We start from the raw sequence: 16,292 nt of genomic DNA on the forward strand, positions 1-16,292 counted from the left end.
GCTGAGGTGCCCGCAGCTGCTGTGTACTTGAGGGCCTCACCAGGAGGGGAGCGAGATCTGAAGGAAAGGGTGGAAAACTCCCTTGTTGGACTCTGTGTGGGAGTTTTCTGTCCTGAGCCCCTCCTGGGACAGTGGGCAGCAGAGGACCGTCTGTTCCACATGCTGAGGGCTTCCCTGTGTGTGTGGTGGTGACACAGGAAGGGGGTGTGTCGATTCTAAGCATTAAACGGCATCTTTTCCACTTTCAAGGTCGACTTGAAAGACTCCTATTGCCTGAGGAAGAAGCCCGGAAGAGGAGGGAGAGGAAAGAAAGAGGAGTCTGGAATGGCTCTTTCTCAGGTAAAGTCATATTCTCAGTTGATTTCTCTGTCCTTCCTGAGATGCCCTTCTTTGGACTCGCCGATCTTGTCTGACTCTGCAGTATCCTGCCTGACACCTGTACATCACAGTCACCCGGGGCCTTCCCTCAGGGCCTGTCCTCTCCACTTAGATCCCGTCTCCCCGTGACCCAGTGACCTGGGACTTGAAGAAGCTCCATTGTGGTCATCGAGAGACAGCTCTTATTTCAGTAAATTTAAGTGTGTATGTGTGTGCATGAGTGCATGGATGCTCAAGCCCGCGGTTTTTATAAAAGACATATCATTATTTCTAAATAAGTTAGGTATGGGATTCCCTGGCGGTCCAGTGGTTAGGACCCCACGCTTCCACTGCAGGGGGCACGGGTTCAGTCCCTGGTCAGGGAACTAAGATCCCACAAGCTGCGTGGCATGGCCAAAAAAATTAAAAATAAATAATAAATAAGTAAGTTATATATTATTTAGTTGTTGAAATTATATCTTAAGTATTTTTCATTGCGTTAAATTTTTTCTACACTATGACATTAATGAGTTAAATAGTTATAAAAAGAGTAACATGTATGTGCGTGTGTGTGCATGTCTGCATGATGACATTTTATGTAGTTCTACGTTGTTAGCCTTGAACTTGTTTCAAGTTTCCTCAAGGAATCCTCTGTCAATGTACCTTTGATGCTTTTATATGACTTAAATTCTTTACGTTTAAATTCAGAATCTAAACACCTGGGTTTATATGTTTGTTCTACCATCTTTAGCAGTTTGACCTGAGGCAGATTTCTTAGAATGTCCGTGACACAGCTGTCTCTGCCTTAAGATGGATGGGACCAGATCTTTTTTTTTTTTAAATTAAAAAAAATTGTTTTAAGCTTTAGATTGGCGTATAGTTGATTAACAATGTTATGTTAGTTTCAGGTATACAGTGAAGTGATTCACTTATACATACACAGGTATCTGTTCTTTTTCAAATTCTTTTCCCATTTAGGTGATTACAGAGTATTGGGCAGGGTCGCTTGTGCTATACAGTAGGTTCTTACTGGTTATCTATTTTATTTTATTTTTTTAAATTTATGTATTTATTTATTTATTTTTGGCTGCGTTGGGTCTTTGTTGCTGCGCGTGGGCTTTTCTCTAGTTGTGGCAAGCAGGGGCTACTCTTGGTTGCGGTGCGTGGTCTTCTCATTTTGGTGGCCTCTCTTGTTGCAGGGCACGGGCTCTAGGCGCACGGGCTCAGTAGTAGTTGTGGCCTGTGGGCTCTAGAGCACAGGCTCAGTAGTTGTGGCGCACAGGCTTAGTTGCTCCACGGCATGTGGGATCTTCCCGGACCAGGGCTTGAACCTGTGCCCCCTGCATTGGCAGGCGGACTCTCAACCACTGCGCCACCAGGGAAGTCCCTGGTTATCTATTTTAAACGTAGCACTGTGTGCGTTGTCAATCCCAAACTCCCAATTTATCCCTCCCCCGCCCCGACCAGAACTTTTTATTATGTTTTTTAAAATTTTACTTATTTATATATTTTAAAAATAATTTTTATTGGAGTATAGTTGATTTACAATGTTGTGTTAGTTTCACATGTGCAGCAAAGTGAATCAGTTATACATATACATATATCCATTCTTTTTCAGATTCTTTTCCCATATAGGTTATTACAGACTGTTGCGTAAAGTTCCCTGTGCTATACAGTAGGTCCTTGTTGGTTATCTATTTTATATGCAGTAGTGTGTGTATGTTAATCCCAAACTCCTAATTTATCCCCACCCCCACCCCCCCTTTCCCCTTTGGTAACCATAATTTTGTTTTTTATGTCTGTGAGTCTGTTTTTGTTTTGTTTATTTATTTATTTTAATATTTTAATTTTATTGGAATATAGTTGATTTACAGTGTTGTGTTACTTTCAGGTGTGCAGAAAAGTGAATCGGTTATACATGTATCCACTCTTTTTTAGATTATTTTCAAATCTTTTTAAAAAATTTTTTAAATTAATTTTTATTGGAGTAGAGTTGGTTTACAATGTTGTGTTAGTTTCTACTGTACAGCAAAATGAATCAGCTATACATATACATATATCCCCTCTTTCTTGGATTTCCTTCCCATTTAGGTCACCACAGAGCATTAAGTTTCCTGTGCTATACAGTACGTTCTCATTAGTTATCTATTTTATATGTAGTATCAATAGTGTATATGTGTTAATCCCAATCTCCCAATTCCTCCCACTCCCCCCCTTTTCCCCCTTGGTATCCATACTTTTGTTTTCTACATCTGTGTCCCTATTTCTGCTTTGCAAATAAGATCATCTATACCATTTTTCTAGATTCCACATATATACATTAATATATGATACTTGTTTTTCTTTTTCTGACTTACTTCATGCTGTATGACAGTCTCTAGGTCCATCCATGTCTCTACAAGTGACCCAATTTCGTTCCTTTTTATGGCTGAGTAATATCCCATTGTATATATGTACCACATCTTCTTTATTCATTCCTCTGTCGATGGATACTTGTTTTTCTTTTTCTGACTTACTTCATGCTGTATGACAGTCTCTAGGTCCATCCATGTCTCTACAAGTGACCCAATTTCGTTCCTTTTTATGGCTGAGTAATATCCCATTGTATATATGTACCACATCTTCTTTATTCATTCTTCTGTCGATGGACATTTAGGTTGCTTCCATGTCCTGGCCATTGTCAGTAGTGCTGCTGTGAACATTGGGGTGCATGTGTCCTTTTGAATTATGGTTTTCTCAGGGTATATGCCCAGTAGTGGGATCACTGGGTCAGATATTTTTAAATTTGGTATTATATTATTATACGAGTTAGTACATGCAAAGCATTTAGAGGAATGCGTAGCACATGAGAGGTGTTCAAACACTTTTTGAGATTACTGTTGCTGTCATCACAGTTTCTTTAAAGCCACTATAGGCATTGTCATCTTTGAAGATGTCATTCCTGCTCTTGTTCCTCTAGACATTGAATATAACTTGGTGTGTGGAGCATATCTCACATTTCTATACAGATAATCCTGTGTTGATTGTGTGTGTGTGTTTCTGGTATTGTCCACAAAAATGGGAAGTCCACACTGATTTAGAGGCTATCATAACCTCTTATGGAAAAGTATAATAAACCAAAATTAGGGACACATAACTTGCTCAAAAATACCGTAAGTGGATCTGTAACAATACTCACTTCAGTCGAATTGATCCTTTCCCCTCTCTCTCCTCTTCTCATTTTGTGTGAAAATAAGGACTCTCCGCATGGTCCGTTGGTGAAATGTGTTTTCATTTCAGGCACAGTTGACATTCAAGGATGTGGCCATAGAATTCTCTCAGGAGGAGTGGGAATGCCTGGACCCTGCCCAGAGGGCCTTGTACAGGGACGTGATGCTGGAGACCTACAGGAACCTGCTCTCCCTGGGTGAGGATAACTTCCCTCCAGAAGTCGGGACCTGTCCTTGGCTATCTTTGCATTTTCCCATGTGTGCCTCTTGGGAACCCCTACATTGCCTGCCTGAGATCAAAGCCCTGTTGACCCAGAGATGAAAAGCTTCATAATGTAGCATGAGGACTTTGAACTTGTCCTTTCTTCGTATGATCTTCCCATTTCATGATCAAGGGTGATTCCAGAGCTTAAATATGCATAAAATCTTATGTCAAACTTAAAATATCCAGTTCCCTCTTTTCTACCCCTGTGCTTTTGATTCAGTAGTTCCTGGAAGAGAGCTAGATGTCTGCATATTATACTACGCTCTGTGCATTCAGAAGGAGACAATCAGTGGGTGAATTTTTGAAATTGTTTGTCTGGTTTATTGAGGTATAGTTGTCAAATAAAATTGTAATATATTTAAAGTGTACACCGCGATGATTTGATATACGTATACATTGTGAAAGGAGTCCCATCAAGTTAATTAACATACGTTACCTCACATACTTACTTTTTTTTTTCCTTGGGGAGAACACTTAAGTTCTACTCTCGTAGCACATTTCAGTTTTATAGTATTATCCACTATAGTCATCACGTTTTACGTGAAATTTTCAGACCTTATTCATCTTATGACGGAAATTGTGCGCCCTTTTATCAACCTCTCCCCATTTCCATAACCCCCAGCCCCGGGCAGCAGTTATTCTACTCTGTGTTTCTAGACCTGGTTTCTTCCCTCATCATTGTACTCCCTCCCATTGATTGACTGACTGATGGCTGCGCCGGGTCTTAGTTGTGGCATGCGGGCTCCTTAGTTGCGGCATGCATGCGGGATCTAGTTCCCTGACCAGGGATCGAACCCAGGCCCCCTGCACTGGGAGCGCAGAGTCTTACCCACTGGACCACCAGGGAAGTCCCTGCACTCCCTCTCTTTTAGATCTCTTCCTTTTTGCCCCATGTCCCATAGTTAAGAATGGGACAATATTATGCTACTTGCTAAGTCAGTTTCTCTTTTTTCCTAAGTCAACGTTTCAAGTGTCCAAATACATTTATCTTCCCACAGATTGGCAAGTACACACACTGCCCACATGCCCATTACTCCCTAGCCTCTACGCTTTTTAACTTTTTTTTATTCTCTTTTTTTAAATTGAAGTGTACTTGATTTACAATGTGTTAATTTCTGCTGTTCAGCAGAGTGATTCAGTTATATATATACATACATATATATATATACATTCTTTTTCACATTGTTTTCCATTATGGTTTACCCCAGGTTATTGAATATAGTTCCCTTGCTTATTTTTCAAAACACATTGTTTGTTTTCTTAGTTTTGAGAGTTCTTTGTATAACCTGAACACAAGTCCATGATGAGCTGTCTATTGTGCAGATATTTTCCCCTAGTCTGTAGCTGGTGTTTTCATTTTCTTAACAGTGTCTTTTTTAAAAAACTTTTTAAAAATTGAAGTGTAGTTGGGAATTCCCTGAAGGTCCAGTGGTTGGGACTCTGCACTCTCAATGCTGAGGGCCTAGGTTCAATCCCTGGTTGGGGAACTAAGATCCCACAAGCCGCTTGACCAAAAAAAAAAAAAAAAAAAAAAATTGAAGTATAGTTGATTTACAGTGTTGTGTTAATTTCTGCTGTACAGCAAAGTGATTCAGTTATACCTATATATACATTCTTTTTTATATTCTTTTCCATTACGATTTATCACACAATATTTAATGTAGTTCCCTGTACTGTACAGTAGGACTTTGTTGTCTATTCATTCCATATATAGTAGTTTGCATCTGCTAATCCCAAACTCCCACTCCATCTCTCCCCGGCTCACCCTCCCTCTTGGCAACCACACGTCTGTTCTCTGTGTCTGTGAGTCTGCTTCTGTTTCATTTGTGCCTTTTTTTTTTTTTTTTTTTTGCCATGTGGCTTGCAGGATCTTAGTTCCCCCACCAGGGATTGAACCCTCACCCTCGGCAGTGAAAGCACAGAGTCCTAACCACTGGACCGCCAGGGAAGTCCCATGTGCCATATTTTAGATTCCACATATGAGTGATATCACATGGTATTTGTCTTTCTCTTTCAAAAAGTCAGTGGTCTTAACATAAATTTCAGTTCTCGTTTTGTGTTGGTTCTGGAACAGAAGCCCTTGCTTTTTTTTTTCTTCAGAAGGATTTGTTGAGAATTTCACAAACAATAGTTTTGTATAATTGCGGTTACTTATTATTTATACCCTGGTTTTATCATAGGTTACTAGAATGTTTTATTTACTAATTTTCTTTTTTTTTAATTGAAGTATAGTTGATTTACAATGTTGTGTTAATGACTGCTGTCCAGCAGAGTGACTGAGTTATACCTACACATATATACATTCTTTTCCATATTCTTTTCCATCATGTTTTATCACTGTTTGCTAATTTTCATTATGATTTATAGATGATGGCTTTTCAGTGGGTATTATGCAGTATAACTGACTCACATCACTGGTTAGTGTTGCAGAATGGCTATTCTGAGTGAATATAGTTCTACGACTTTTATAACTGGTATTCAGAGAATTACTGTATTTTTATAACATCGTTTTATTAAACTTCATTTCCACTTCTAAATTGCCATTTATTTATATTACTCATTAGTTAAAATAGTTATGGCTTATTTACCACTAGAGTACTGTGCTTTAGCATTTATTGGTGCACAATCAATATGCAGTAAATATGTGTAATATCTTTATCTCTTCAAATCTGAAACCGCCGTATGTTTTCTGTGAAGTGGTATGTGCTTTGGGGTCATGGTACAAAAATACCCCTTCTTTCAGGGCTAACATGGGTACACTATGGGTGTTTCAGCCATTGATTGTTTAAAGTAGGCTTCCCTAAAATTAATTTGAAATACATGTAATCACCCTTTCTCTCTCTTTTTTTTTTCCCCTAATTTATTCATTTTTGGCTGCGTTGAGTCTTCGTTGCTGCACGTGGGCTTTCTCTAGTTGCGGTGAGCGGGGGCTACTCTTTGTTGCGGCGCGCGGGCTTCTCGCTGCGGTGGCTTCTTTGGTTGTGGAGAATGGGCTCTAGGCACGCGGGCTTCAGTAGTTGTGGCACGTGGGCTCAGTAGTTGTGGCTCGTGGGCTCTAGAATGCAGGCTCGGTAGTTGTGGTGCATGGGCTTAGTTGCTCTGTGGCATGTGGGATCTTCCCGAACCAGGGATCGAACCGTGTCCCCTGCATTGGCAGGCGGCTTCCTAACCACTGCGCCACCGGGGAGGTCCCACCCTTTCGTTATGAAACAATCTCATTCCCATTGTGTTCCTAACAACTGAAGATCATGGTTGCAACATTTCTTAACTGTTCAAAATATGTAGTACTTCTGATGTAATAGTACGTTCTTCAATATGAAATATTTCTTTCCAAACAGTAATTAATAGGAGACATACGATTCTTTCTGTCTTGTAGATACCTCTCTTAAATGTGTGATCAAGGAAGCAGCACCAAAAGAGAACAGTCATACAGGGGAAATGTTGCAAACAGTGTTGTTGGAAAGACATGAAAGCTGTGGGACTGAGGACTCTGGCTATAGGGAAATCCGGGAAAATATGCGTGACTTTGAGTGCCAGTGGAGAAGTGACAAAAGAAATTACAGAGGCGTGCCTGTCACCCATAAAAAAAATCTCACTGGTAGAAGAGATCAACACGGTAGAAGAGATGAAGGAAACAAGCCTATTGAAAACAGGCTCGGACTAAGCTTTCAGTCACATCTGGCCAAACTGCAGATATTTCCAACCGAAGGGCAATGTTATGAGTATCATCAAGTTGAGAAGTCTAACAACAGTGGTTCCTCATTTTCAGTACTTCAGAGAATTCTTCCGAGTGTCCAGACCGACATTTTTAATGAATATGGGAATGATTTCTGGCATTCTTCATTACTCACACAAGACCGGAAAGCATACATTAGGGAAAAACCTTACAAATGTGATGAGTATGACAAAGCAGTTAATCATGGCTCACAACTCACTAACCGTCAGGTAATCCACACAGGTGTGAAACCTTACAAATGTAGTGTATGTGGCAAAGCCTTTAATCAGAGCTCACATCTCACTAGACATCAAAGAATCCACACAAGAGGGAAACATCACAAGTGTGAGGAATGTGGTAAGGGCTTCAGTTACAGTTCACACCTTGTCCGTCATCGCAGAATTCATACCGGAGAGAAGCCCTACCAGTGTAGCGAGTGTGACAAAGCCTTTAGTGTGTATTCAAGTCTTATGTATCATCAGGTCGTCCATACTAGAGAGAAACCTTACAAATGTAATGAGTGCGGCAAAGTCTTCAGTCAGAGTTCAAGCCTCACTAATCATCGCCGGATTCATACTGGAGAGAAACCCTACAAATGTAATAAATGTGGCAAAGCCTTTAATCAGAGCTCCCACCTCACTCGACACCAGGTCATGCACACTGGAGAGAAACCCTACAAATGCGGTGAGTGTGGGAAGGTCTTCACTCAAAACTCAAGCCTCGTAAGTCATCGGAGAATTCATACTGGGGAGAAGCCATACAAATGCAACGAGTGCGGCAAAGCCTTTGGTGTGTATTCAAGTCTTACTTATCATCAGGTCACCCATACTAGAGAGAAACCTTACAGATGTAATGAGTGTGGCAAGGTCTTCAGTCAGAGTTCAAGCCTTCCTAGTCATCGCCGGATTCATACTGGAGAGAAACCTTACAAATGTAATCAGTGCGGCAAATCCTTTATTCATTGCTCAAACTTCAACAGACATAAGAAAATCCACACTGGAGAGAAACCTTACCAATGCGGTGAGTGTGGGAAGGTCTTCACTCAAAACTCAAGCCTCGTAAGTCATCGGAGAATTCATGCTAGAGATTAACCTGACCAGTGTAACGAGTGTGGCAAAATAACACAGGTTCAAGCGTGGATTGACACCAGAGAGTCCACACTAAAGACAAATTACCTCAGTGTAACATATAGGACAGAGGACTTGTACAGACTTTGCAACTCACTAGACATCAGAATATACATCTCTGATGAAGCCACAAGAATGTAATGTGTGTATAAAGGCTCTTACCTGTAGATCAAAGCTACAGAACATCGCAAGAGTCCTACTAGAGAGCAGCCTTACAAATGTAATGAATGTGGGAAGGCTTTTTATTAAACATTCATGGCTTTGATGTCATGAGAGGATTTATACCTGAGAGAAACCAGGGAAATTTACTGAATGTGGAAAGGCCTTTAAGCAACAGTGTCCCCTCAGGATTCCCCAAAGAATTCATAATGGAAAGAAACCTTACAAACGTAATGAATATTTAAAATTTCTTCAAGACTTTTCACAACAGAATCCACATCAGAGCATTCACATGAGGAATAACTAAGTCTCAAGTTTAGTCTGAAATATTGCATACTGCGGAATAAAATTAAAAGTCAAAATATGTTAAAACTTAGGTAGATTATAGATAGATCCTGAGGATGTTATCCTATGGTTTCTTTTCTAAATCTCTTATAGTTTAAAGTAGTATGGTTTTACATTTCACGTTTAAATCTGTGACCAATTTTGAGCTAACATTTGTACAGGTGTGAAGTTTTGGTGGAGATTCTTTCATTTTTTTTCCCTAGTATGGAAGATCAGTTGATATGGTGTAATTTTTTCAGATCCTTGCTTCATTCAGTTTTCTTGGTACCTTTGTCAAAACTCAGTTGGAAGTAATTGTGTGGGGCTATTTCTGGGTTCTCTGTTTTGTTCCATCGTTCTGTATGTCTCACTCTACAAATATCAGTCTTGATTACTTTTTATCTTATTAGAAGTTTTGAATTGAATGAGTGATTCCAACCAATTTATTCTTCTTCAGATATTTTAGCTATTCTAGTTCCTTTGCCTTTCCATGTAAGTTTTAGAAAAATCTTGTTTGTGCCTACAAAATATCTTGATAGAAAATGCATTAAGCCTGTCTATCAGTTTGCGATCATTTGACATCATTTCTATGTTATGCCTTCCAATAAATGACTGTAGTATGTCTATTTGTCTGATCTTTGGTTTCTTTCACCAGTATTTTATAGATTTCAGCATCAAAATCCTGTCAGCGTTTTGTTTGATTAACACATTTCTACTTTTTCTTTTTTGAATAATCGGACATGTTATTTTTAACTTGTTTCCATGTGTTAATTGATACTATATAGAAATACAATAGATTTTTGCATGTTGATCTTATATCCTCAGAACTTACTAGTCTCACTTATTCTAGAGGTTTTCGTAGATTCCTCGGACTTGGACTTGTCTGTATATATCATTTCATTAGTTTCCTAATGCAGCTTGTTGATGAAAATCAATTATCTATATAGAAGAAAAAAAAAAAGGGAATTTTATTCACGCCAAACTGAGGGCTATAATCCAGGAAGCAGATTCTCAGAAAGCTCTGAGAACTGTTCCAGCTGTTAGAGTTCAAGGTACAGTCATACACGTTTTCGAGACAAAGGATCGTGCATCAAAATGACATACTGATATTTTACATAAAGTTCACCAAGGATACGTAGTCCAGGTGAGTACATACAACGTGAGACTGATATTTTACATAAAGTTCACCAAGGATACGTAGTCCAGGTGAGTACATACAACGCGAGCAGCAAGTCACCATGACCCCCTACAGAGTTGGGAAAGAACGCTATTTTAAGAAGTTAAATTGCTAGTGTCAAAGGAAAAAAATTTGACCTTTCCGGTTGGTTGGGCAGGCACTCCCACGTTTGAGGAGCTGTGGTTAATGCTAATGCAGATGCATACTGCACATTCAGGAGGGAGGAGGCCCAAACAGAATTTTATGTTAATTTTTTTCTTATCTTGCCTTAAAATATAAATTTTATTTCATCAGGCGGTGAGAAATTATCACAAACTAGGTGGATTAAAACAATAAAATTTATTCTCTTTCAGTTCAGGTCAGACGTCTAAAATGGGTATGTTAACAGAACTGTAACCCTGACATTCCAGGGAGGAATTTATTCCCTTGCACTTTGCAAATTCTGCAGACTGCTTATATGCTTTGCCACTTCATCCATCGTCAAAGTCAGCCAGGTACCATCTTAATATCTTTTTATCTCCGTCCTGCTTCCACCACAGTAACAGCTTCTGTGTGACCAAGTCCAACTGCATCCTTCTTATTCAACCCCTTCTGATTATACCATGTTTATTGAATAATCCAGGATAATCTCTCATCTCAAGATCCTTAACACTTGAAGGTTACAGGGGTGAGGATGTGGCTGTCCTTTGGTGGCGGGAGGTGATTATTCACCCCACCATCACAACGATACCTCCTGCTGATGGATACACTATTATATCTTCTTTCTGATCTTTATCACTTCTATTTCCTTTTATTCCCTTATTTCATTGGCTGTAACTTCTAATTGCATGTTGACTAATAGTGGTAAGAGCGGACATCCTTGTCTTATCCTCAGTCTCTGTGGGGGAAGCATTCAGTCTTTCACCATTAAGAATGACGTTTGTTGTAAGGTAAGCTTTCTCAGGTGTTCTTTATTGAGTTGAGGAAATTTCCCTCTATTCCTGGTTCTCTGAAAGCTTAAACTGAGTGTTGAATATCGTCAAATGCTTTTTCTGCATCAATTGATAGGATGCTATGATTTTTCCACTGTAATCTGTTGCTACTGTGATTTATGTTGATTGTTTTTTGAACGTTAAAACAGCCTTGCATCCCTCAAGTGAACCCCTTTGGGTCATCGTGTACAGTTCTTTCTATATATTGTTTGTTTTAAATATTTATTTATTTGGCTGTACCAGGTCTTAGTTGTGGCACACGGGATCTTTAGTTGCAGCATGTGGGATCTAGTTTCCTGACCAGGGATTGAACCTGGGCCCCCTGAATTGGGAGTTTAGAGTCTTAGCCACTGGACCACCAGGGCAGTCCCTCTTTCTATATACTGCTAATTTCTATCACTAATATTTTGTAAGAATTTTTGCATATTTCTTATGTGGGATTTAGTTAGTAGTTATTGCTTTCTTCAAATGCCTTTATTTTTGTTACCATGGCAATAGTAGTCTCAGAAATTGAGTTAAAAAGTATTCATGGTGTATTTTCTGGAAGAAATTGTATACAAATGCTGTTATTCGTCATACATTTGATAGAATTGCCTAGTGTCGCCAGTTGAGTCTAGCAATAAGTTTGGGAGGGGCACTTTTTTTGAGGTAAGAACACTTAACATGAGTACTACCATGTACAGTATTGTTAGCTATAGGTAGTATGTCTTATCGTAGATCTCCAGAACTTATCTTGTATAACTGAAACTTTGTACCCTTTGAACACCATCTCCCCATTTCCCTCTCCTGCTAACCCCTGGCAACCAACATGCTGCTCTAATTCTATGAGTTTGACTATTTTAGGTTCCACATAAAAGTGAGATCATACAGTATTTTTCTCCATCGGTCTTGTTTCACTTAGCATAGAGTCCTCCAGGGCTATCCATGTTGTTGAACAATGACAGGATTTCCTTCTTTGTTAAGACTGAATAAGATTGCATTGTATGTTTATAAAACATTTTCTTTATCCTTTCTTGTGTTAAGCTCATTTAAGTTGTTTCTATACTTGGATTATTGTGAATAATGCTGCAGTGAACATAGGAGTACTGGTACTTCTATGAGACCCTGATTTTATTCCTTTGGCTGTATAACCAGCAGTGGGATTGCTGGGTCATATGGTAGTTCTAGTTATAATTTTTGGAGAACCCACCATACTGTTTTCTCTAGTGGCTGTACCACTGTTCCCTTTTCTCAAACATCCTTGGCAACATTTGTTATCATTTGTCTCTTTAGAATCATCTTAGGGACTTCCTGGTGGCACGGTGGTTAGGAATCTGCCTGCCAATGCAGGGGACACGGGTTCGAGCCCTGGTCTGGAAAGATCCCACATGCCGCGGAGCAACTAAACCTGTGCACCACAACTACTGAGCCCGCGCTCTAGAGCCCGCGAGCCACGACTACTGAGCCCACGTGCCACAACTACTGAAGCCCGTGCGCCTAGAGCCCGTGCTCCGCAGCAAGAGAAGCCACCGCAATGAGGAGCTCACACACCACAACAAAGAGTAGACCCCGCTCTCTGCAACTAGAGAAAGCCCGCGTGCAACAACGAAGACCCAATGCAGCCAAAAATAAATAAATAAATATATAAATAAATTTATTTATTAAAAAAAAATAAGCATTCTAACAAGTATGAAATGATATAGCATGGTGGCTTTGATTTGCTTTTCCCTGATTAGTGATGTTGGGTATCTTTTCATATACCTGCTGACCATTTGTATGTCTTCTTTTGAGAAATGTCTGTTTAGGTCCTTTGCCCATTTTTTAATTGGATTATTTGGTGGGGGGGTTACTATTGAGATGAGTTCCTTACATATTTTGGATATTAACCCCCTATCAAATGTATGGTTTGCAAATATTTTCTCCCATTCTGTAGATTGCCTTTTCACTCTTTTTATTTTATTATTATTTTTAAAATATTTATTTATTATTATTTTAAAAAATATTTATTTATTTATAAATATTTTAAAAATATTTATTTATTTATAAATATTTTAAAAATATTTATTTGGCTGCATTGGTCTTAGTTGCGGCATGCAGGATCTTTAGTTGTGGCATGCAGGATCTAGTTCCCTGACCAGGTATTGAACCTGGGCCTCCTGCATTAGGAGCGTGGAGTCTTAGCCACTGGACCACCAGGGAAGTCCCTGCCTTTTCACACTTTAAAAAAAAATAAATTTATTTATTTTATTTATTTGGCTGCGTTGGGTCTTTGCTGCTGCATACAGGCTTTCTCTAGCTGCGGTGAGCGGGGGCTACTCTTTGTTGCGGTGCGTGGGCTTCTCATTGTGGTGGCTTCTCTTGTTGCAGAGCATGGGTTCTAGGTGTGTGGGCGTCAGTAGTTGTGGCACACAGGCTCAGTAGTTGTGGCACACGGGCTCAGTAGTTGTGGCTCGTGGGCTCTAGAGCGCAGGCTCAGTAGTTGTGGTGCACGGTCTTAGTTGCTCCGTAACATGTGGGATCTTCCCAGACCAGGGTTCGAAACCGTGTCTCCTGCATTGGCAGGTTTAGTCTTAACCACTGTGCCACCAGGGAAGTCCCTGCCTTTTCACTCTTGATTGATTCTTTTGCTGTGCAGAAACTTTTTAGTTTGATGTGGTCACATTTGTCTAATTAGCTTTGGTGTCAAATAAAAAAAAAAATTATTCCACAGGCCGTTGTCAAGAAGCTTTTCCCCTGTTTTCTTCTAGGGGTCTTACAGTTTCAGGTCTGACACTTAAGTATTTAATTCTTTTTTTTTTTTTTTTTTTTTCTGTACGCGGGCCTCTCACTGTCGTGGCCTCTCCCGTTGCGGAGCACAGGCTCCGGACGCGCAGGCTCAGCGGCCATGGCTCACGGGCCCAGCCGCTCTACGGCACGTGGGATCTTCCTGGACCGGGGCACGAACCTGTGTCCCTGGCATTGGCAGGCGGACTCACAACCACTGCGCCACCAGGGAAGCCCTATTTTTAGTTTTTTAAGGAACCTCCATACTGTTCTTTTTTTTTTTTTTTGCTGTGCCATGCAGCATGCGGGATCTTAGTTCCCTGACCAGGGATTGAACCCATGCCCCCTGCAGTGGAAGTGTGGAGTGTTAACCACTGGACCTCCAAGGAAGTCCAGTAAGATCTTTTTTAATGATCAGTGATAGGGTGAGCTGTTTCACTTACAGCACTTCTGACAACAAACATATGGGGGTTTTCCCCACACCAAGCAATTCTCCAGCTCTTCGGACACCAACTGCATGTCCTACAATTGAATTTTGATACCAACTACTTGGAGTAAGTACAGACTCCAAAGAATTAAGGGCTCGGTTGCACAACACTACCCCCACTTCAGATGCCAATCACAAGTCCTAGGCCTCCCATGCTTCTGACCTACTGGCTGTAAATGGCTACAAATTCTACTATACTCTTGAGTAGAAGTGATATTCAGAGATCAATTCTAGATTTATTCCTGACCTAAACAGAAATGCTTGTTAACATTTTTTTTAACATCTTTCTTGGAGTATAATTGCTTTACAATGGTGTGTTAGTTTCTGCTGTATAACAAAGTGAATCAGCTATACATATACATATATCCCCATATCTCCTCCCTCTTGCATCTGCCTCCCACCCTCCCTATCCCACCCCTCTAGGTGGTCACAAAGCACCGAGCTGGTCTCCCTGTGCTATGCGGCTGCTTCCCACTAGCTAGCTATTTTACATTTGGTAGTGTATATAAGTCCATAACACTCTCTCGACATTTGACCATCAATATAAAGTTCTGTATTCATTGTTGATGGACACTATAGATCAGATTAATTTTCCTCCTGATCCTATATGCTGGGTGTATGTTTATTTTATTTTACTTTATTTTAAATTTTATTGAAGTATGGTTGATTTACAATGTTGTGTTGTAGATTTCTATAAATGTAACTGAGTGTTGAAATGTTTCAAGTGCTTCTCTGAAGCTATTGGCATAATGGAGGTCAGTGTTCTCCTTGTCCACACCATAGCAGGCTGTGTAATACCACACATAATAAAATATCATATATTACTAGAATAACATCTACTCAGGCACATTGTGTATTTTAATGATCCATTTTGCATCAAACTTCAGAAGTCAAACTGCTTTTTTTTTGATGTCTTGACATGAGGGATATAATAGCAGTATTACACATTTTCATATCTTCTGTATTGAAAAAAGTTTGTAAATGAAGAGAACTGCCAATACCTTGCAAATGTGTGAAATTTTCCTGTAAAGCAATCAGTTTTGTTGAATATTTCAAAGTTTTGAAGTTATTTATGTTTCTCTTATTTCTAATTCTTCTTAATTCAGTTTTAGTGATCTATATTTGTAGAAATCATTCTTCTCAATTTTCAAATTAATATAAAGTTGTTCTTAGTAATCTCTACAGGTTTTGAAAATCTCCATCAATAGTCATCTACTATGATTGGTATTGTTCAAGTGTGTCTTTGCACATTTTATTTTATTTTATTATTATTTTTAATAAGTTTATTTTATGTATTTACTTTTGGCTGCGTTGGGTCTTCATTGCTGCACGCGGGCTTTCTCTAGTTGTGGCGAGCGGGGGCTACTCTTCCTTGCGGTGCGCGGGCTTCTCATTGCGGTGGCTTCTCTTGTTGTGGAGCACGGGCTCTAGGTGTGCAGGCTTTGGTAGTTGTGGCATGTGGGCTCAGTAGTTGTGGCTCGCAGGCTCTAGAGTGCAGGCTCGGTAGTTGTGGCGCACGGGCTCAGTTGCTCTGCGGCATGTGGCATCTTCCCGGACCAGGGATCGAACCCGTGTCCCCTGCATTGGCAGGCGGATTCTTAACCACCGCGCCACCAGGGAAGCCCCCAACCAGTATATTTTAAGTTCTGAAGACAGCCTGTTGCTCACCACCCTCTGTGATGTGACTGCTTATCGTAGTGCTGAACACAGCAAAAACGGAATGAATAAAGGACTTTTATTGTGAATACAAATAGAAAAT

General features: G+C 40.0%; 1 protein-coding gene across 1 annotated transcript; it reads left to right on the plus strand.

Annotated features, from left to right (window-relative positions):
* Positions 1–52: 52 nt before the first annotated feature.
* On the plus strand, positions 53–9,558 carry LOC129391360 (zinc finger protein 160-like). Its single transcript, XM_055079162.1, has 3 exons — positions 53–339; positions 3,637–3,763; positions 7,208–9,558. The coding sequence occupies exons 1-3, from the start codon at positions 325–327 to the stop codon at positions 8,635–8,637; spliced, it is 1,572 nt and encodes a 523-aa protein (XP_054935137.1). The 5' UTR covers positions 53–324; the 3' UTR covers positions 8,638–9,558.
* The last annotated feature ends 6,734 nt before the right edge of the window (positions 9,559–16,292 follow it).

This window comes from Physeter macrocephalus, chromosome 17, assembly GCF_002837175.3.
Source record: "Physeter macrocephalus isolate SW-GA chromosome 17, ASM283717v5, whole genome shotgun sequence".
Classification (NCBI taxonomy): domain Eukaryota; kingdom Metazoa; phylum Chordata; class Mammalia; order Artiodactyla; family Physeteridae; genus Physeter; species Physeter macrocephalus.

Bases quoted from the DNA above. Each gene is read 5' to 3' on its own strand.
- LOC129391360 (XM_055079162.1), top strand. The intron at 3,764-7,207 runs GTGAGGATAACT...TCTGTCTTGTAG, and splicing joins CAGGAACCTGCTCTCCCTGG to ATACCTCTCTTAAATGTGTG.